This window comes from Quercus lobata, chromosome 11, assembly GCF_001633185.2.
Source record: "Quercus lobata isolate SW786 chromosome 11, ValleyOak3.0 Primary Assembly, whole genome shotgun sequence".
In the NCBI taxonomy this organism is placed as follows: domain Eukaryota; kingdom Viridiplantae; phylum Streptophyta; class Magnoliopsida; order Fagales; family Fagaceae; genus Quercus; species Quercus lobata.
This window is the reverse complement of record NC_044914.1, coordinates 29539625-29561736: the sequence shown is the minus strand read 5'-3', so window position 1 is coordinate 29561736 and position 22112 is coordinate 29539625. Positions and strand designations below refer to the sequence as shown.

At 34.4% G+C, this 22112-nt stretch overlaps 2 protein-coding genes across 2 annotated transcripts; both read right to left on the bottom strand.

The window, feature by feature from the left end:
• Window positions 1-447: 447 nt before the first annotated feature.
• Window positions 448-5528, bottom strand: LOC115969214. The gene is made up of 2 exons (XM_031088813.1): window positions 3962-5528; window positions 448-1010 (listed from the first exon to the last, which is right to left on the bottom strand). Exons 1-2 carry the CDS (start codon window positions 4128-4130, stop codon window positions 538-540), a joined length of 642 nt encoding a protein of 213 aa, XP_030944673.1. The 5' UTR covers window positions 4131-5528; the 3' UTR covers window positions 448-537.
• Window positions 5529-12954: 7426 nt separating this feature from the next.
• LOC115968980 (serine carboxypeptidase-like 17) lies at window positions 12955-21728 on the bottom strand. Its single transcript, XM_031088532.1, has 14 exons — window positions 21362-21728; window positions 21136-21272; window positions 15840-15916; window positions 15629-15751; window positions 15367-15469; window positions 15218-15255; window positions 15023-15124; window positions 14652-14738; window positions 14426-14578; window positions 14212-14283; window positions 14020-14138; window positions 13488-13601; window positions 13340-13394; window positions 12955-13245 (listed from the first exon to the last, which is right to left on the bottom strand). Exons 1-14 carry the CDS (start codon window positions 21535-21537, stop codon window positions 13162-13164), a joined length of 1440 nt encoding a protein of 479 aa, XP_030944392.1. The 5' UTR covers window positions 21538-21728; the 3' UTR covers window positions 12955-13161.
• Between the last annotated feature and the right edge of the window lie 384 nt (window positions 21729-22112).

Below are 22112 nucleotides of genomic sequence, written 5' to 3'. Positions count from 1 at the left end.
GAGGGGACTTTTACTTGGCTTGTAATGAAGGGTTAGGTTCATGGCTCACAAAGAATGGATAACAAAGTATCAAACTTACTTTCTTTAGGGTTACAATTAGGTCAAGGATTACTATTTTATCACTTTTGAACTTTATTCACTTTCACTTTTTTTTTTTTTTCTTCCATCACTTTATTCCACTTCTTGCCCCTTGTGTAAGGGGTAATTCTTAACAATGGTTACTTCAAAATAAAACAACTTTGAAGGCTCAAAAGGGGTGAGAAAAGGGAAATGTGTTTAGGATAGCTGAATAATAGTCTCTTTGCATCCCAATTTTCATTGTTCAATTATAGGCAAACATGCAACATCACATATTGAGAATCAAATCAACTTGAAATTTTGAGAACTTATCATAAAACTCAAATCATTGCAAACCACATTATTGATGAATTAAAAGAGTACATGAATTGAAAGAATAACTTAATTGAAAGACATACTTGAATTGAAATAACAAAGACATTTCTGAATTGAAATAACAAGACTAAACTTCTTGATCAATCAACCCCAATTAGGGGGAGGCACAACATGACATTCTTGGAGAGAATTCTTTCCAATATGTGGCTTTGTAATCTTCTTTGATTTGATAAGGTCTTCAATCTCATAATGAAGACGAGCAAATTTATCCATATAGTGACCTTTGCTTTGATGGTACTCACAATACTCGTTGGCAAAGCAAGTTGGAGAAGAGATATTTGGAGTATATCTACCAAGATCCAATGGCTTCATAATTTCTTTGCTTGATAAATCCTTGAATGCTTTCGACAAAGGCATGCCCAGTGGGGTTAGCTCTCTTGGTCCATTGTGAGCATGAATAATAGTAACATCATTTGACTTGCCTTTGCATGGGCTTCCTGTCCTAAATTCCTTTGTGTACCTTAGCTTCCTTTTTCCTTCATCATACTTTTCAAAGGTAAGATCTTGAACTATTTGCCCTAATTGTTCATGTTTGGTGTAGACACTGCATTTTGTATCTGTAAATAAATTTTGGTATTCAGCCCCAATGATGAGATTGACATATGTCAACCTTAAAGAGTTCAAAATAATTTGGAAGTAATCACAACTTAAATGTACTCAAATCGCTTTGAAATCGATACTAAAAAATTATCTTTTCTCACTATTTTGACCATAACTTTTTATCCATAAAGAAAGTTTGTGTGAGGTTTGTTTCAATGGAAAGTAAACATCTTGGGCTTCAATTTGAACATAATTTTTGTGTACGCATGTTCGGGACTTGCATTTGCAGGCCGATTTTCTAGGTTCCAGAACTTCACTTTTAAGGGCCCAAAACATCATTCTTTGATATGGGCTGGTCTCTAGACCCTTGGGAACGTCCAAAAGACCATTAAACCCCCCCTTCCAAAAAAAAAAAACCCTAATCTTAACTAATAAATACTCATCTTAGTTAGATCAAATGCAAAAACTATTTTTCTAAATTGATTTCTCAAAACCTTTTTCAAAACTTTTTGTTCTTGAGTTGTGACTACTAACTATTATTGTGTTCTTTGATTATCTTTGTCTTCTCCATCTAATCTTTGTGTTGTAGTTACCGAGGGGTTGGTTAAACAATCTTAAATCTATGATTCTAAACTAAGGTGAGTCTCTTTTCCATGATTTCCCACTTTGCTACATAGGATTCACATGATTCTTTGTTTAATACTTTATTAAGTGTTCTTACTTGTTATAGTTGATTTTATGATCTTTTTTTTTTTTTTTTTTCTCTATTAATCAAACCATGGCTTATCTATACACATTTACATGATAGAGCCATTAGTGTACGAATGCATGCCCTTGTAGGGTCAGAAACCCTTAGAGATCGGGTATGATCTAATGTGTAAGCACTAGGATTGCTTCTCCCTAGGGGTTAATCATAAATGTTGTGTAAATAGGATGGATAGAACCTAGAGTAGAGCACAACTTCTTCGAGGCAAGCAAAAAGGGCAAACCTGCAAACGAAAATTGGACACTTTCCCCATGACTCATTTTGAAAACAATCCTATGAAGGATATCCTTCCCTAGGCTAGGATGTTCACTTGGCTTTGGCTCTTCCTAGTCCTCACGGGTTTTGACTTAGTCTAGGCCATCTATATGAGACACAGCATAACTAGTAAGTTGGTCATATTCTTAGGGGGGACCTTGATCATCTAATCCTTCCCTTCATAGAAGTTGTGGGATAGAGTGGATCAAGGGGGCCTTTTTAGCATAATCTTGTCCACCTATGGACCCAGGAAAGCTTACAAATTGGCAACCAGTAACTATCTAGGGTATACACATCCAGCATTCACCTTCAACGCTGAGTCTAGGTTCGACCCAATATGAGGGGTGATGTCATGCATTTTGAAATGAAAGGGGAAAGACTTTCCAAGCACAATAGATATATGCACAGATAAAGGTGAAGCGGAAATTAAATTTTACTACCCTAGGTTCGCACAAGCATGCTTTAGGAAAGCAATAAAGCTTTACATATACAAAAATACCTCAAAGCCGGTTTTTGGAAAACCATTTGAAAAAAAATTTTGGAAAATATTTTTGAGTTTTAAAAATAGTTTACTAGGATATAGTAAAAGCATATTTCAAAAGGAAAGCCTCGAACGTTAATGCCAATTTCAATGTTTTTGAAAGCCAATGTCCAAAGATTAGGATCTTATCAAAAGATCTAAAGGCTAAACTCTCTAAGTGTCCCAAGTGGAGTTGCTAGTTCGTCGACACCTCGTAGCTGCTTGACCACCCAACGCGATGACGCTACGCTTTCTCTTTTTTGTGTATGAGGAATGTTATACCTCGGGTGTGTGACTGGAACATAAGTTGAGTTTATGGAAATTACCAAGGGTAAGTGAAGTCACCACCAATCATTGGGTTTTTCTAGGTGTGATTGGTCACCTAACTCTATTGGGTAAAAAATCTTGATTCTTGAGTTCGGAAATCTAGTTAGGCACCCTACAACGCCTGTCCGTAAACAATCCTTTGTTTTGGTAAAATCATAATTTTCGAACATTGGCAGTTAAAAACGAGCTATTGTCATTAGCTTTCGAGGTTTAAGAGAATTGGGCTTTGAGGTTTAGATTTGGAAAAGGTGTGGTCTCGATCGACACTTCCCAAGTGTGTTTGGAATCATTGCCAAATTTCCACAGCGAAAATCTGGCAACATTTCGCCTTATTTTCGTGATAGAAACCCAGCATTGCTTCACCTCAAATGCGTCATAGCACACGAAATGCTATTCTCACCAAGCTTTCGACGTGAGAATACGGAAATGGGGATGCCCTATTTTCACGGCAAAAATTTGACAAAGTTTCGCGTTTAGTGCGCTATGGTACACCAACAAGGTTTCATGCCTATGTATACGACACGTGCCAATGAGCTCGTACACAAGGAAACTAATGTCACTTGGTGACATGGATCAGGACGGTCACACCGCAGTGACTATGCACACAGTATGACATGAATATGTACCTACAGTAAATGCCTTAAGCCCATACTCATGCCATAAGTTTAAGAGCACTCATGGCTAGAGAGGGTCGCTCATATAGCCACAAGAGTCCATCATACAAAGTGCACGATCACCCACACACACGCAAGCATATATATATATATATATATACACATACATCATGCACAATGCTATCATACAAAGTAGGAAAGTAAAACTGACATTGCCAACGTTCCAAGGGTATGGCCAGCAAGGTACAAAAAATGTAAAGCAGATATTGCCATACCTAGGGAATGTGGCAGAAGCAAGGAGCAAGAAAAGTTAAGGGTACAAATAGAGGGAAAGCCCTAATACATGCTTTAAGGAAGAGGCTTAGAGAGAGAGAGAGAGAGAGAGAGAGAGAGAGAGAGAGAGAAAACCATTCATGAGGGGCTAGGCCCCCTAATCTATAAAACATTGCCCTTTGTGGGCTTGCATCTTCTTGCTTACATCCTTACCCTTTTGCTTGCACCTAGGAGGTTGCACCCCTGCTCCAAGTGTCCATGCTCCATGCGTGTACATGCAATGACAAAAGAAATAAGTCAGCAAACAAGCAAAGAAACAAATAGAAGGAAAGCATGCTAAAAGACAAGCCAGCAAAAGATGCCAAACGGGGCAAACAAACATGTTATCAAACAAAAGAGGGTTTCCTAGAAGGACAAATGTAGGTTTGGATCAGGTGTCCATAGTTCCATGAGATTGGAGTATGGATGACACACAGACTCATGCATGAACATGTAAGCAAGAGTGCAAAGAGGCAAAGAATCAAAGAAAGCTAAACGGGTGACACAAAACCAAAAAGGCAAGCATAACAACATTGCACGGAGCAGAGAAAGGTGTGTATCAAGCACACCAATACCACAGAGGTGTATCTCACAAGTGATCACACCCAAACAATCTACAAAAGGGATGGGTACAACCACACAAGCAAGTGGCCCTAAAGACCGACAAGCACAAATCCACGGAAGGCACAAAGCATGGGGAAACCTAGATCTAGACAGACAAACATGGACATAAAGCATAGAAGCAAGCAAGCATACATAGACATGCATAAAGGAAATGAGCCAAACCCTTTAATATGGGCCTAGACCACAAAATCTAGATCTATACCCTACCAAAAGGGCTAAAACACAAGAAAAGGGAGATAACAAGAGATAGAAAGGCTTTAGAAGCACATGGCACAATAACTAACATGTAGATCTAGACACATGAACATGGGAAGGAGCACACAAAGATATATATTTGACCAAAAGCATGGCAAAGAACACAAACAAGTAGATCTAAGCACAAACATGTTACATAGCACATAAACACTTGGATCCAAGCAAGAACATGGTAAAAAGCACATAAACACATGGATCTAAGCAGAAACACAATATTTAGGCATATCCTATCCCAAGAAGGCTAAGCCAACATCATGAAAGCATTAAAACATGGTAAAAAGCAAGTAGACATGATTGGAAAACTATAGAACATGCTAAGAAGAAAGATAAAGCAAGAAAAAGCTAAGAAACCTCAAATCTACAATCTACAATCTACACCCTTTAAACCTCAAATCTAAGGTCCTAAGACGAAAAAGAGAGTGAAAAGAGTGTAATAACACTACCTCTTGATTATTGAGAAAAGAGAGGAATCAAAAGTTTTTTGATATGTTTTTGGGAGAGAAATGTATAGAAAAGAGAGAGAATCTGCCAAGAACCCAGCTCCAAAATGCCTGATTTTTTCATTTTTTTCAATCTCGAGGGGCTTTGGGATATTTAATATTTATTGGCAAAAAGTGACTTTTCAGCTCAAGCAGCCCCTTTGTGGCTGCCAACTTGTAATGTCTTGATGGAGGCCTTCCCAAGCTTGGATTGGGTTCATCTTGGTTTTTTTGAAAAGGTCTAGATGTGTAGTATCCGGAAAACTAAAGAAATTCGAAATCCAACGGTTGGATCAAAAGTAATGGCCTCGAGAAGCGAGCTAATGCATCTTGCACAACTTTCAAGATATCTTGACCGTTTTGACTCCGATTTTGACCCATAAATAGTCGTTGGAAAAGGAATTCAATAATATTTTCGATGATTCTAGTTTCGACCCATTCTGATGGTCAGATCAAAATTAGAGTTTTTGGTGCCCTCAAGAGTCAACCTCAAGTCAAATTTGGTGAAAATTGACGAAAATCACCGAGTAGCTCGGGTTTGGTGTAGAAACATGAAAAATGTAGTTTTGTGATTATTTTGGCCAGTTTTGACTTTCGGTCAACCCAGGGTTGACTAGGGGCATTTTGGTCAATTTGACCTGAAATGGCACTTTGAATGCTCTGATACCCGAATGGGTTGTGCCACGTCAATTTAGATGTTTCCGAGGCCCCTTGGAGAAAAGTTAACATTTTTAGAAATTTCAAGGTCCGACATACAAATTGAGGGCGGACAAAATACAGTATCCGCCCTTAGTATTAATAGCATGCCTTTCCAACTCCTAGTGATCCCAAACTTGAAATGACATATGTGTATAATTAAGTTTTCTTCAATGAACAAACGAGAATCACGTTGAATAAGAATAGTAATTTAATTCAAACTATTGAATTAGGAATGTGGGTTGGAGTCCCTTCAGCTATTGTACATTTCATGTCAGAGTCTCAATGAAAATGTATTATTTATAACTGGTTAGTTTGAACTCTTGGTGCACCTAATTGTAGAAAGTCAACCATATAGGATTGTCAATACGATTTCAAACTTGGACCAATAGACTTGCAAGCTGCACCAAACGAAGAAAAAGAAAAGAAGATATGCTTAAGGACATATAGTCCAACATTTCAGACTTTCCTGTATTTTAAAAAATTATCTCAGTCTCTTGCATGTTGCACACGTGACATAAACTTGAGTCTATTCCATTGTTTTTCTTTTCTTATAGCTAAAGCATTATTATCTAAATAATATCATTCAGAATCATGGGATTCTAATCCATTGATAGTGATTACTATGAAGGAAAACTATTAAGTCTAGTATGATAAATTAAAATAATATATAAATATCTAAAATACCTTAATTTAGCTTTTATGATGATTATAATCTGTCTATATCCATATACTAATAATATAAAATGAAAGGCATGATCATGATTTTTTTTTGTTGGCTTCTTCTAATTATGCCATATAAGTTTTAAAATCCACATTTGTCTACTTCATTATAAAATATATTTCTATTTTAATTTTTAAAATTACAAATAGTATTAAACTATATTAGTTAGTTCTAATTAGAACTCATCATCTCGATAAAGCACCCCAATACTAACTAAATCGTCATTATATTACATTTTATCTTCTTGTAAAAAAAAAAAAATTAATTTAAACTAATAAGTTTTTTTTTTTTTTGTTATACTTAATATTTAAATATGTATTTCTAAATATATTTTGTCAAACTTTCTCATGTGTTGCATAGTTTAAAGATTAGTAGTATATTAAAGTCGAAACTCAATAAATAAATACGAATTAGATTTTAATTGCTCTCTAATTTTGTGCCTAGAGTTATTCTAATTACATTTCACATATGCTTTTAAGTTTATACTAAACTAGCTTATAACCCCATGCAAACGCATGAATACATTTAAAAATATACAATAAGATGTATAATATAATTCCTATATATATAATTTCAATATTATTGATAGTCATTTTTATATTTTTTTAACTCTTTAAAAATTTTTGTAAGGATATTATTAGGTATAAAATGTAAATTGTCCATTTTTTTTCATTTATTTGTTATTGTGAAGTTTTTTTTTTTTTTTTTTTTAGATTCATTTATTCTTGACTTTTTGATGTTTGTACTTAATAACTCATTTGGATAAATGTTTATGATATGATCCCACATTTGATTCTAAAATTAAGAAATAAAACTCTTTAAGAATAAATAATTTAAAACACATGGCACAAAATTGGAATTCTAATTTGAGTTTCTCTCAGCTCACCTATTATTATATATATAGATGCCCCTTCAATTTAAAACTACTTCTAACTCATTTAAAAGCCCATCAAGTGCATCTAAAACTAGTTCTAGCACATTCTATTCAAGACCATCAAGAAGGCATTCAAGCACACTATTTAAGTTAGAAGGGAGTTGTGCTGACAAATTTTAGAGTATTCTCGAAGTAATTTTGGAATTAGTCAGTGTGAGTATGATTCAAGCCATATACCATTCAAAAGCCCAACGTTTATCATATCTAACATATAAAACAATGTAATGACCTTGCCTCAACTGTGTAGATATTGTCCTCTTTAGGGCTCATACCCCTCATAAATTTGTTCTCCACTAAAGTACATAGCAATGGGGAAAAGACCTCTACATATTAAAGGGAGGTTACTCCTTATAAGCACATCTACATGTGCTTCCTTAGATAATGTGGGATCCCATGGATTGGAAGACCTCCATTTTAGGTCTCTACAATCTACCCCCCTTACAGACACGTGTTCTTGCATGTGGGGTCCATACTTCCTGTTAAAAAATGGGTCTTGCAATCCATGGAATCTCACATCGCCAAGGGAAGCATATGGGGTTATGCTTATAAGTAGTGACCACCATTTAATGTATAGAGGTCTTTTTCCCATTGTTGTGTGCTTTGGGGGGAGAACAAAACTGTAAAGGGTATGGACCCCAAAGCAGACAATATCTATACAGTTGAGACAGAGCCATTAAAAACGTGTAATTTGGAGTTTCCTATTGGAAGTTATGACCATCTTATTAGAGGGTATTCGGATAGATAGAATGCACTCCTAAAATAGCAAATTTTGAATGATCTTACTTTTATCCATTGTTTCTTTACTTTTTAAGATGTCTTTCCTAGTCCTTAAGTCTTGTTAATAAGTCTTGTGAGTCAGTCTTAGATACTTCACCATTTTTGTTTCTTGGAGAGAGTATTTTATTTTTATTAAATGATTTGTCTTCAAAACGAAAATTGTTACTACCTTGTGAGTGTGTACTTCTAGTTCCCCTTTGCTTGTAGCTCATTTTCACTGTTTTTTTTTTTAATCCTCTTTTTTACCTTGCCTTCACTACTTCATCCCCAATCCTCGCTACTATTATATCCATGATTTCCTTTTCTTTCTTAGCTTTATGATCTTCCATTTGGATTTCTCTAGATCTTGCCTAGTTATTCCCAACTAAGCTTTGCTCATCAGTCATCATCATGTGCTCCAAAGCCATTTTATTATTTTAACATGTTCTTTGGTTAATTGGGCTGAAGCCCAAATCAGTGAAAAGGCTACATAGAATTATTTATGGTTTTTTTTTTTTTTTTTGGTTATAGTAACATTATAAACATAACAATTTTCATAATAATTTTCAATTTTTCTCAATATTTGAACCGTTAGTCTTGAATTATATTCATCTGAAAACACCACAGGTATCTTTTTATCATCTACAAACTACAATCAACTATTCAAATTGCTAGTATTGTTTTTTGTTTTGTTTTTTTTTTTTTTTTTAATTTTTTTTAAGAATGTTTTTTGTTCAATGTGGTGTCTTTTTACCATGTGGCGGTTTGAACTTTGTGGTGGTGGGTCTTTGTGGTGTTCGCATGTGGGCCTTTTGGGTCGCTATAGAATGGTAAGAAATGGGGTAACTTGGGTTTAATCATTGGGTAGGAGCAGTAGTGATATTGCATTAAGGCCCAATAGCCCATTCTTGTGGATCGATGGTTCAAAACTGAGACATCGTATTGGGCCTGGTTGTTTGAACTTTGACTATTCAAATTAGATTGAGATTATGTTTTTTTTCCACGAGAAGGTGACCTAAATTTTTGGTTTTTGCACCAATGCTGAAAAGACAAAGACAAAGAAACTAAGCTTAATGAGCAAGAAACGATGAGCCGGTGTATTCTTTGTTAGATGATGAGTAATGAATTTGTGTATGAGAATTTCATCACCAAAGTTATGATCAATGAAAAAAAAAAATCAAGCAGTTAAAAAAAACCCAGAAATTGAGATATTGATCAATTTGATCTAATAAACAAGAGCAATATGTAATCATATATAGAACCATGTGCTTACTTAGCCATCAGAAACAATATAATCAAAGAATTGGTGAGAGAAGTTTTCAGTCTTTCTTAGTATGCCATGACTGTTTTTCCTATTACTATCCGCCATATATATATTGAAGAGGAGAAAAATCACCATTGTCCATCATGGGGAAAAAGAAGAGAATACAATATCGTCCACAAGCCAGCATTGTCCATATGATGAATGATTACTGCATACATTAAATGAGTTCCCCATAAATGACATGAGTAACGATTAAGATGCCAAACAGGCAAAAGCATAACTAATGGACCAACAAGCAAAAAACCATTGAAGTCTATAATGCCTCCACATTCATTATTGATGAGTGTTAATTTATCAAGATCGTCCATCTCTCGACAAATGAATCAAATGTTATTCAATGCAAGGTATAATGTATGGGCATCAACGATGAACAAAGTCATAAAAGACATTCAATGTCCAAGATAGCTAAGAAGTAATGTACGCGCACCAACGAATGAATAGCCGTTGGCAAACAATAAAAACCAGCCATTAATACCAACAGCTTCATATCCCATAAATGCAGTTATTCATTCAGACAATGAATACAAAGGCTATAAAATCCACACAAACCAAAGAGGGGGTTCACAATTCTTATCCCAAAAACTTCTCTCAAGTTAAATTCTTTTGCAATATACTTCAATTAAATTTCATTCTAAATTAATTGTCAGATGGTTTTTGATAAACTCCACACCAGTTTATTTCTTTTTCTCCATTTCGTATCTTATTGTAGGTTTGTCTCTGGATGAATCCAATGCCATTGTCCTTCTACATAGATGAGAACTCAACTGACGATTTTCTGCATCTTTCATATACCGTTCATTCATCATGTTAATAAGAGACAAGGGTCTCAAAACAGTTTAGTCCATCCAACTCCAAAGCGAAACTTGGTGTCTTTTATTGAATTTTCCTGACAGGCCCAGGTTGTGGTGGTGAAACTGATGATGATGGGTCTCCATATTGCCTCTTGTTCATGTTATCTGTAGCTTTGTTGAGAATCCCATCATCATGTCTTTGCGCTTGGATGTTATTATTCCGATCGTCCTTGGTCTCAGAAGGGAAGGAGGCCCTCACTTTTTGGCCCAAGAACTCCGCACAAAAGCGTCGAAGGAGCTAAAGATCGAATTCATGATTGTCTTTCTCGAAAAGAAATTGGTATCCCAAGTGGGATTTGAGAGGAAATTAAGCTAGAGAAAGTTGTAGGAAGAGAGGCTTTAGTTGAGTGTGAGTTTGAGGAAGGTTCGGGGTAAGAAAGGTTTATATATAGAAGGTAAAGACCAAAAGATAAGAGAACAAGGGGAGGGATATCTGGAAGGTGCGTATACTGTTGCTTATACTTTTCCTAGTTGGACTTGGAATCTAGGAATTGTGTACAAAGCGAAAAAGCTTGGAAATTAGATTCATTCAGCAAAATAAAAGGCTTGGGAAGAGACAATGTAATAGAATCACTAACAACTTGACCAAGTCAACAGTCATGAAACATATTGTATATGTAGTATTACTCTAAAAAAAATCAGTCTTTTTTTATTTTCAAAAATAAAATTTATAAGGTTTTTCAAGAATGAAAATTGCAAAAAATAAATAAATAAAAATTCATTTTTAAGCTATTGATGGCCGCTTTTTGAAAAAATGGAAAAGGGAAGGATCACATCTTTAACACCTTCAACACATTCAATTATGACATTGAACAAACCATTATCTCTGATCGGAGTATCAATTGTTACGTTTAGAGAATTTTCCCAATGTTCAACATTAACACGAGGAATGGACAAGGTTTTAAAAACAATAAGCTTAACGAAATAAATTTTTACACTCTCTTACAATCAACTAGGCACCATAAAAAGTGTCTCTATTATTGAATTATCAACCTCATCTTTTACATAATAGTTGAGGTAACATTTTATGAGTGGTGCTAATAAAGGTCGTTTTAATAGTGAAGCCATGTGAAAGTGACGTTAATTAAATCACAATTCGCAACAATTTTGAAAAATATTATAAAAAATTTTGATTTCCCAACTTTACTTTTATTTTTTTCTTAAAAGGGATTATAGAAAGAATCCATTTTGAGAGAGAGAGAGAGAGAGAGAGAGAGAGAGAGAGAGTGGCCTAGACTTATTGCTGGATCTTAACGTTTGGGACATTGCATGGAAGAAAGCCACATAACATAAGATTTTTATTCAAATTACATGGACATAAATTGAAGTTAAGAATGTTTTCTTCTTTGAAATGGGAAAAAGTAAGCTACTTTTGTATTAGAGCGTTGACATCATGTGTGTCAAATGCCAAATTTTTGGCATTTGGCGCACCAAAAACCATGCCTCATGAGATGTGTCAAATGTAAAAAAAAAAAAAAAGAGGAAGACATTTGCTACAGTATAATTCTACAATTAGAATTGTACATTCAAAAATACTAAAAATGATCTTATTATTTTATTAAACTTCTCTCTCTCTCTCTCAACCTCTCTCACTATCTTCCTCATATCGTCATTGATCTCAACCACACCTCTAATCTTAGCGCCGATCTCAACCACTTCCAAGCACCAATCTCACCATCTTCCCTTAGTCATGCCATTGAGAGGTTTGATCTCTCTTAATCGGAGGTTTTAGGTTGTGGTTGTGGTTTTTTTGAGTTGTTGTGGGTATTTTTTTGGTAGTTGTTTGATTTTGATGAGTTGGTGGTTGCTTGATTTTGGTGGTTTTCAATGGTTGTGCGCTGGTCGGCAACAGGTGGTAATTGTGTTGGGTTGGTGGTGGGTTTGCAGTAGTGGTGGGTTGTGATGGTGATGGGGGTTCTGATCTAGTGGGGTGGGCTGTCGGTAGTGGTGGTGATGGTGGGCTGTGGGCGGTACTGTAGGTTTTGTATTTACTTATTTATTTGTTTTTTTTTTTTAATTTTTTTATGATTTTTTTTTTGGTTATTTTAATGTGTTGTATGGAAAAGTAAAATATCATATGTACATAAATTGTAAAATGATGTGTTAAAATAGATAAAATAACTTTTTTAATATGTGAAAATAAATTTTTTTTACCTAATGCTCTTAGAGACTTGAACCTAAGAAGTCATGTATCACACATGATGCTTATTAAGAACCACTAGAGCAACCACATGGGTAGGACTATAAATAAACAAGCTGAAAGGCATAGTTCCAAATTCTCCTTTGAATCTTTGATGGATTTATACGGTGATACCTCCGCGAGAAAGAAGACTAGGAGTTACCCATCTCACATTCATACAAAAAAAGACTAACTTCTATCTTGGATCTCCAAAAAAAAAAAAAAAAAAAAAGACTAACTGAAGCTACAATAAATTCATGTATACCATACATGTACACATATCGTGTACCTTTTATTTGGACCAACTGATGTGGATTTTTTATTTATTTATTTATGAAACTGATGTGGTTTTTCGAACGTTGTTGTAAACTTGTAATTAGACAAACTAAGCACTAAATGACTAAAAGATTACAACTGCTTTCATCTATAAAAACTACACAAATGCAAGAACCTCACTTCATGATCAAATGTCCCAAATTATTGAAGCTTCAATCACTTATTACAGAGCTCAGAGAGAGAGAGAGAGAGAGGAACCAAAAAAAAACCCACTTATTACAGAGGGTAATAATGAACCCACCTTTGAAACATGTTATAACATTCTCTACGGTAGTACTCTGGTGCAGTATGACCAGCACCCTACACAATACAACAGGAAAAAAAATATATGTTACTATTCTTCGTAGATCAAAAGTAAAGAGATGAATCAATAATAAGAGAATGGTTTGCTTGCCTTTACAGTTGCAAATGTTAAACGAAATCCATTCTCAGAATACTTTCTTGTGTACCTAAATTAAACAAGCGGCATAGCTAAGAAATGGATCTTTTTTTTCCAAAATACTCAAAGCTTATGAAAGATTAGATTGCAATAAATTACTCACCCTGCAATTTGACCATCAACAAGCCAAGGTCGCCAATCATTGACAATAGTCAAATTAAGTGACTTTATCCATTGTTCTGTGCCCACAAATGGTACAACCATATCGCGATCACCACTGTTGAAATGAGAAAATCTTTAGAAATGAGCAGCTAAAAATAATCTAATTAATGGATACAATTTATAATTAGACTCAAAATAAGTGAAATTTAAGATCATTAAATTTAATGTGAGTCAATTTCCTTTATCAAGTATACTCCACTAAGCAATTTTCATCCATATTTTGATGGTAAGTGTAACATTCAGTAAATTGATACAGTAGAGGGGGGAATCAAAACTGACTTCAATGTTTATACACCAAATTTTAAAGTAGACATGCCCTCGGTTTCATTTTATCAGCTTGATTTCAACTTAGCTTAGACAATTGTTTTAGTTTATTTTCCCATTTTGATAAAAATTATATCAATTTGTGTGGTTCGATTCACTAATTGCCTCCAACTAGACAATGTTGAGTGCAGAAAATCACAAGTGATTACCTCTCCACCAGGACTTGCAAGCCTTTCTTACTGAGATATCGATGAATATCAACCACACTCAAAATATCCTTTGTGTATGATAAGCTCTTGTTGCACCTCTTCCAATCCCAGACAAAACCCTGGTGCCACAAGGATGGCTTCTCAATAAACTTATACGGATTCAAATAACATAACCTTGAAGAATTTATGTACCTGTCGAACATGCAGAGCGTCTTGAACCCTATCGTCATTGGACCACATGTATGCTAATGCATAATTAAAATTCTGCAGTTAAAAGCAAACCGGTTAATCATAGAGCTATATATTTATATATTTCAAGAAAAAGGTAATGTAGCTTTCAAAATGAATCACACAAGAACATATCTCACTGTATGTGATGTGGCAATTTATAAGAGGGAATGTTTACCCGACACCAATATTCATGAATTCTTGGTGGAGAAAGTATGAAATCTGCAGAATTTTCTTGTACAGATCTTCTATCCAGTTCTGTATTAAGGCTTGGAGAAGCAAAAGCGCACTTTGGTTCCAAAATATCATTACGAAATAGATCTTTTATGCACTGCAGTTCCGTTTAATCTATCAGTGTTTGGAAGAAATTGAGTAAAACAATATTACATTAAAAATCGACTCACTTTTTTGTAATATGCAAGAGCCAAGACACATGCTGTATTGGATGGATCTACATCCACATAGTTCCCTTGGCAACTTATTTTAAGTTCCTGCAAAGAGGTAAACATAAAATCAGCACCAAGGTGTTACAACCATAAGGAAGACATCAGAACCAATCAATATGAAAAATAAGAAATCAGCAAATTCAATACAATGAAAGTAAAGCTTATGTGACATCTTTGCCAACATTTTCAGACTATATGTATATAATAAGAGTCCCAGGATGCCTAAAATGGCGAATTACCATTGTCCCAAATCTTTAAATTGTTAGTAAACATTCAATTTAATTATTTAACCATTATTCTATACTGCATACCAAGTAAACTCCACTCACCTCATAAAGTTCATCTGATATCAGTGCCATCCGATGAGCGAATATTATTTTGGAATTTTCATCAATAACAGAATCTGTACGTGGGCTCCCAATTAAATACCCCTAAATTCATTTGAAAGCAGAATGTCATAATCACTATGCAACAGCAAAATGAAATGCCCAAATAATTTAAGTGAATTAATATAGGTCATGTACTTTGAGGTTCATTCGTGGCTTGACTTTAGCTGCAATACCTGCAAGTACATGTCATTCCAAGATCAATGAGTAACTCAAAGGGGGATCAACTCCAATATACAAATTCAAGTTCCACAATTCCACAAATAGTTATCAATAAATTATCTTACCATCTATGACCTTCTTTGTCACTAATGGAACAATAATGCCTGAATAAGAATCACCACCAATAAATAGTTGAACTGGGAGATATTGTGGGTGCTCATCTAGCCACTGCAACATAGCTCAAACACATGAATGAGTATTTAAACTTGTCCAAGACCTCTTATTAATATCTGTAATGGACCATTTTGGATTCCTACATTTCTGCTATAATAATTTTCTGCAAAAAGAGTGGAATTTTCCTTCTTGAAGGTATGAGTTTTTACGCACCTTCCTGAGGAATTGATAGGATTGTTCAGATGATTCTGAATCTGAGGTAGGCCAGCCTTCTGGAGTTCTTGCATAGGAGAATCCAGTGCCAACAGGTGCATCTAGAAATATAATGCTGGCTGTCTGGATAATGACCACCACAGATTAATAACAATTGTAAAATAAGAAACAAGGACAGAAGTAGAGAAGGCTGCTTGCTCAAAATAAGTACCTTTGTCCATGCATATGGGTAATATACCAATCTTGGTAAGCCCCCAGTGTAGTTGTTAATCTGAAATTCCAGTGGACCTGCACAGAATTATCAAATTAGATTACAGCTTTTTTGCTTATGAAAGAAGTCACTCAACTAATTAAAGGCAGGAAAGCCACTCAGCCCACTCTTCACTAAATATCAGAGGCTATGAAACTATTCAAACAGTTAAGGTTGAATTTAACTTGTTCTAATATTTCCTTCTTCAAACCAAACCCTTCTATGCCAAAAATTTTACAAAATAATTATAATGCTCTTTGATATTAATGAAATCCACCGCAAAAAGTAAATTACATTGGTGGTCATCAAGTTACAATAAATTGAAGAAGTCTGAAGTCATTCATTCAAACCTGCACGGTCGCAAACTTTTTACTTGAGCAGATCCAAGTTAGACCTTTTTACCTGTTTTATTTCCCTTTTTAAGCCTAAAAAACTGGTACTAAGACACTAGCCATCTCTATACTACATGTTAGTATATTCAGGCCACCTTTCCTTGTACTCTTCTTTCCTCTCCCTCCGTTCCAAATATACTAAAAGTTCTTGTGCATAAAACATTATATCTCATTCAAATATACACTAAGGAGAAAGGAATGTTAGTGCTTGTTACATACACTAACATGCTAATGGAATGGAATGACCGTAAGGGAACGTAAAGGAATGGAATGAAATGGAATGTATTTAAACAAGGAAAATGAATATAATGGAATTAAGTAACCTTATTTAGATGTTTTAAAATAAAGGAATAGAAAGAAATGCAAATGAATGAAATGTAAGTAACTTTGTTTGGGAGTAACATAGAAGGAAATTAATGGAATCATTTTATGACAATATTACTATTAGACCCCTATTTTAAAATAAATGATTGAATATATAGAAGTATTTTGGGAGTTTTAGTAAAAAATTCATTAAATCTAATTTCATTCCCTCAAATTCCTCCCAATTTCGGGAGAATGGAAGTTTGAAGTTTTAAAATAATAGAGAAAAATGAGTGTTCCATTATACCCATTCCATTCTCTCACACTTAAACTCCCAAACGAGGGTAAAACTCCCAAATAAGGGAAGGGAAAAATATTCTAAAATTATTTTTTTCATTCATTTCCATTCCCTACTCCTAAATGGGGGCTAAACAATCTTACTTTCCTGCTTCTCTTCTTATCACATATTAGCCAGTAGACTCCATAATTAAGTTTGTAACCTAGCCTCTACTTCTCTCTCTCTCTCTCTCTCTCTCTCTCTCTCTCTCTCTCCAACATCAAAACTCCATCCTCACACTTTTTAACCGTTGGAACTCTTTCTCATTGTTGTTGGAACTCCATTCCTCCATCAATCATTCTTTGTTAACAAGAAGGTAATGAAAATGTCTTTTTCTCATTCAGTCTTTGTTAACATCACTATCAAGCCTCCATTCCTCCATCAATTTATGTTTGTTGGTGATGAAGAGTTTCGGTGATATTTGAGGGATTTGGTGTGGCTTATCGATTTTGAAATTGCAACGAATGTCTATTAGGGTTTTAGTGTCCAAACCTAGGCCTCTTATGCCAATGTCTCTTTGAACAAAAAATTTATTTTTCTAATTCAACCTTTTTCTCCGCTACTTTGAAAATAAATTTTGACAAAATTGGAATATTATGTGCAATGACCTAAATAGTAATCATTTAATGAACAGAAAATTAATAGTTGAAATACTAATTCAAACCATAATTTTTTTATAGACCAAACAAAATTGAATCTAACTCAACAAACAAACCAACAGAATGCTTTGCTTTTTAAACTTGCAATAGGTTGAGTTGGATTGAAAATTTCTCAGCCCGATCCATACGCACCCCTAATCGGGGATTCATACCAATGTGATTTACCACAAACGAATCAACAAATACCATTAAGACACAAAACTCTCAACAGCATTTTTATTACATCTTCAATGTTGTGTAAAAGCCAATGACGCACATAAAGGTCGGATTGTTCAACCCAAACCCTAACTTGACAAACTTGCCCAACTTGAAAGTACCCAAGCCGAAGGCCTCTAGATCCATGCAACAAGTCAATAGACGACAAGTCCATGCTACCAAAACATGATCATCTCAAGTCATGTGATGAGTTTCCCATCTAAGACCCTAAACCCAACCCATCCAAAGCCGTAGTTCTTCACCATTCCTTCACCCAGAGTTGTCGTTCTTTGCTTTTTGCCACTCCCCTCTCAAGCTCAAGCTTTGCTTAAGATTCTACTCAGATCACGTCGATCGGTGCCACAAAATCTTGATGGTCATAAAATAAATTGCAATTCCAATCAATTCAATAGTCAAAGCTCTCATTCTGTGACAATCAACCACCTAGACTATCACGTTCAATAGTGGGTTGGGCATTCTTAGATCACCATGATCGGGTCAATTGTCAAGTTGACACCAAACCTGAGTCTGGCCAACCAATGAACACCTTTATTTATAAGAATAAACCAAACGGGGGTGACCCTAGCTAACACATAAGATTTTATTAATTTCTTGAGTGAAAGGATATGTTTAGAATAGCACAAACTTTTCTATTAAAAATTTGACTAGCTATCTCTTGGTTTCAATTTATAGAGTATCAAATACACAAATGTTATCAAACTTAAAATTGGCCATAAATGTTAAAAGCTTTCAAAAATATTGTATGATTCAACTGCATGACACAGGCATATCAAGTGTGTCTAGTAATGCTTTAGCACAAATGCACTATTAAAAAAACTTATGATGTTTCAGTTTTTAGTTTGGTCGTCATCTATGAGACTAAAAGTAATCATTTTTAACTTCAAAAACTAAAATCACTTGTTTACTAAGCTTTAGGAACTAATTATATATTTAGTGCAAAAATTATCTAGGTTAAAGTTAAAAAATTTGGAGTAACTTTGGAGAGGAGAAGGGTTTACAATTCATTGTTTATGCTTTATAAATCTATAACTTTAAGACACTATTCACTATAATTTGACAAAGGCACAAAATGCTAAAAATTTTAGTTAAAACTCTCATATATCAGAAAAACTCTACTACCAAAATTGTAGTGTTAAACTATACTTTTTACAACAATAACAAATGGGTAGAAAGAAAATTCTTATTATTATCTTGGATTGCTTAAAAGAGTGTTAGATATAATATATCTTGTTTCACACTCTCTTAAAAGTTCCCATTTTATTATCTTGGATTGCTTAAAAGAGCGTGTTGGATATAATATATCTTGTCTCACACTCCCTTAAAAGTTTCCGTTACTTTTGATTGGAGTTTGTGATGTGCATTTGTGATAGAACTTTTATTCTCTCATCTTTGTGTATGTTTGTATTTCAAAATAATAACAATTATAATAAGATGTTTAAAATTAATAAATTATCCTATTTTTCCCTTAGAAAGAGATTATTGTACCTAGGGGTGGCTCCACATAGAGTCTAGGGTGGTCACAAGACCCCTTTGACCTGAAAAAAATAATTATTATGTATAAATTTTAAAAATTTATGATTTTTTCTATCCTTAAAAAAACTTTGCAACCAGCTTAAAAATTTTTTAGGCACAACATAATTAAATTTTGATAAACTTTGGCAATAAATTTGGTTGTGGACTAAGACTACAACTCCATTCAATATTTTTTTATTGAATGTAAATTTTGACAAATTCATAATTTTATTGCACTTTCTTCTTATATCTTTCATTCTTACAAAATTTAAAGAAGATTAAAGATTAATAGTTATGTCATCAATTAAATGTTTAAATTTCAAATTTCTGTAATCTAAAATTATACATATAAAATAAGTTTATGGATCAAATAGTAAATAACATCTGATTGATATGAAATTTGACATATATTTTAAGAACATAGGAAATATGCAATTCAATGGTTAGATTTTCAAAATATGTAGCAATGTTAATTTTTCTAGTGAGAGTTGTAACCTCAAACTACAACTAAGTTTGTAGCCAAACTTTGTTCTTAAACTTTGGTCCTCTTAACAATATATTAGGTTCTTACAAATAAAAAGAAAAAGTCTAAGAAAAAATTAATTAACTAAAATTTTGAAAGAGATGTAGTTTGTAATATTGATAATGAGGCTATAATGTAATAATTTCAAAATAAGAAAATTCGTAAAAGAAAATCGTAAGACTTTATATATTTGCATGTGTTTTTTTTTGGTCAATTTTTGAAATTCTCTTTTATTAGATTTTTATATAATTTATATTTCTTAATGATCACCCTAAAAAAAAAATTCTGATGCCACACTTATTGTATCCAGCCCCACCCACACACCCACCCACATTTTTTTTTTTTTTTTTTTTTGAAGAATCAGCCCCACACAAGCATGACATGAGTCCGCAATTTTGGTCACAATATTTTATCTTTATTTTCAAACGAATTTTTTTTATCAGAATGTCACTATTATACATCCAACATGCCTTGACAGTTGACATGTACTTCGTTTTTCAAACCATCTAGTCCACAACCTAACAATCTTTTTCGCGCAAGTTTTGCATCCTGAACGGATGGTGCTCCAGAATTGAAACCATTTCTATAACTCTTTAATTTACTAGCCATTTAATGGAGCTAGCTACCATCTACCACCAAACAAGGAATTGAAAAATCAACAGCTGGGCCACAAAAAATTGAGATTGCTATCGTCGCATCTGGAGCCCTCCAATCAAAAAATTGATTTGGGGCCTCGTTCAGAGCATTTTGGTTCATCGATATGACTAATCACCAGTGTATATGATTATGTCTCACTACATAAAGCACCATACAGAGGTGGTTTTAGGAGCTTGAGTCAGGTTGGTAGAGATAAGGAAAGGAAAAGAGGAGAAAGACATTGAGATTTCCTCTAATTTGGCATAGGGTTAAATGGAAAGAAAGGAAGAAGGGAAGGGAGGAGAGATTTCCTCTAATTATTCATTGTCTTGTCAAGAGTATTATAACTCCATGGTATTGCCTAGTCTAACCATTTATAACAAATTAAAAAATATAATACTATGTCCAGTCGTACCAAATGTGAAAGTTTATTCGTAAGTCGGTAATTGTTTTTCCATACTGCACACAACATCCATAATTTTATGCATAATGTCACATGTTTTTTTATTGATGAACTTCCAAAACGACCATATGTGGAGCCAAATTAAAACTGAAGGCGTGCAATGCAAGTTTGCATCAGCTATGTGCAAATGTTAGTTTCCAATTCTAGTTAACATATCGAAAAGTGTTAGCCCTAAATGGTTGCAATGAAAGCAAGAACAGAGAGAAATAAGGGTACCAATTTCATAGACAAGTCCACTAAAAGAGGAACAGCCAGGTCCTCCTGTAAGCCATAGAAAAAGAGGGTCTTGTTGAGGATTTCCTTGAGACTCAATAAAGTAGTAGAATAGCTCAGAATCCCCCACACTTATGTATCTGAAACAAAAAACCCATTAAAATTTTCGCAATGGAACAAACCTATATATTCTACACTCAAAATGCAGTTCAAACTTCAAAAAACTTACCCTGTTTCGAGTTTAAATGGTAGTTCACCATCAAAGCCAGGCAGATACTTGACAATGGAGCCAGAGTAAACTGTGTTTGCTGAGAGAATTAACGCAAGAAGCAAATGCAAAGACGCCCATCTCGGCAGACTGGCAGTGTTGCAAGACTTTCTTGGGAATACCATGTGAGATACCATATCTGACCTCAAAAAAACCAAAAGGTAGTGCCTGAAAATTTTTGGCTGCTGGAGTGAGAAAGTGTGGGGACAAGGGGAGTGGCTACTTATTATTTTCGCATAGACTTATGAGACTCAACTTTGTAACTGGTCTTGAATTTGTGGAGCAGCTTCGTAACTCATGGAGCAGTTATCCAATGTTTTCAGCTAAACTCTAAATTTTCGAAAAAAAAATATATAGAAATTATTAAGGTAGTTTAGCACGTGGTTTACCCAACAAATTCCCCAACAGGCCTGCTTCAATATTCAAGTTGTATCAGACCAAGAGTGTAGGTGTACACGTGACCCAAACCATTCGGCACCATGCATTGTCATGTACTACTATAGTTGACCCAAAAAAAATTAGGAGGAGGAGGAACTGGTATCAGAATTGGGACATGATCTACCGAACTTTCCTTTGTGATAATACATTGTTTTCTTTTCCTTTCGTTTTTTGAGAAACAGACAATACATTGTGTTGGATTGTCATGATCTAGCTTTTCTTTGTAAAATGTAACTTCTTCTGAGGCTCTATAGCCCCACCATTAAATTATTAT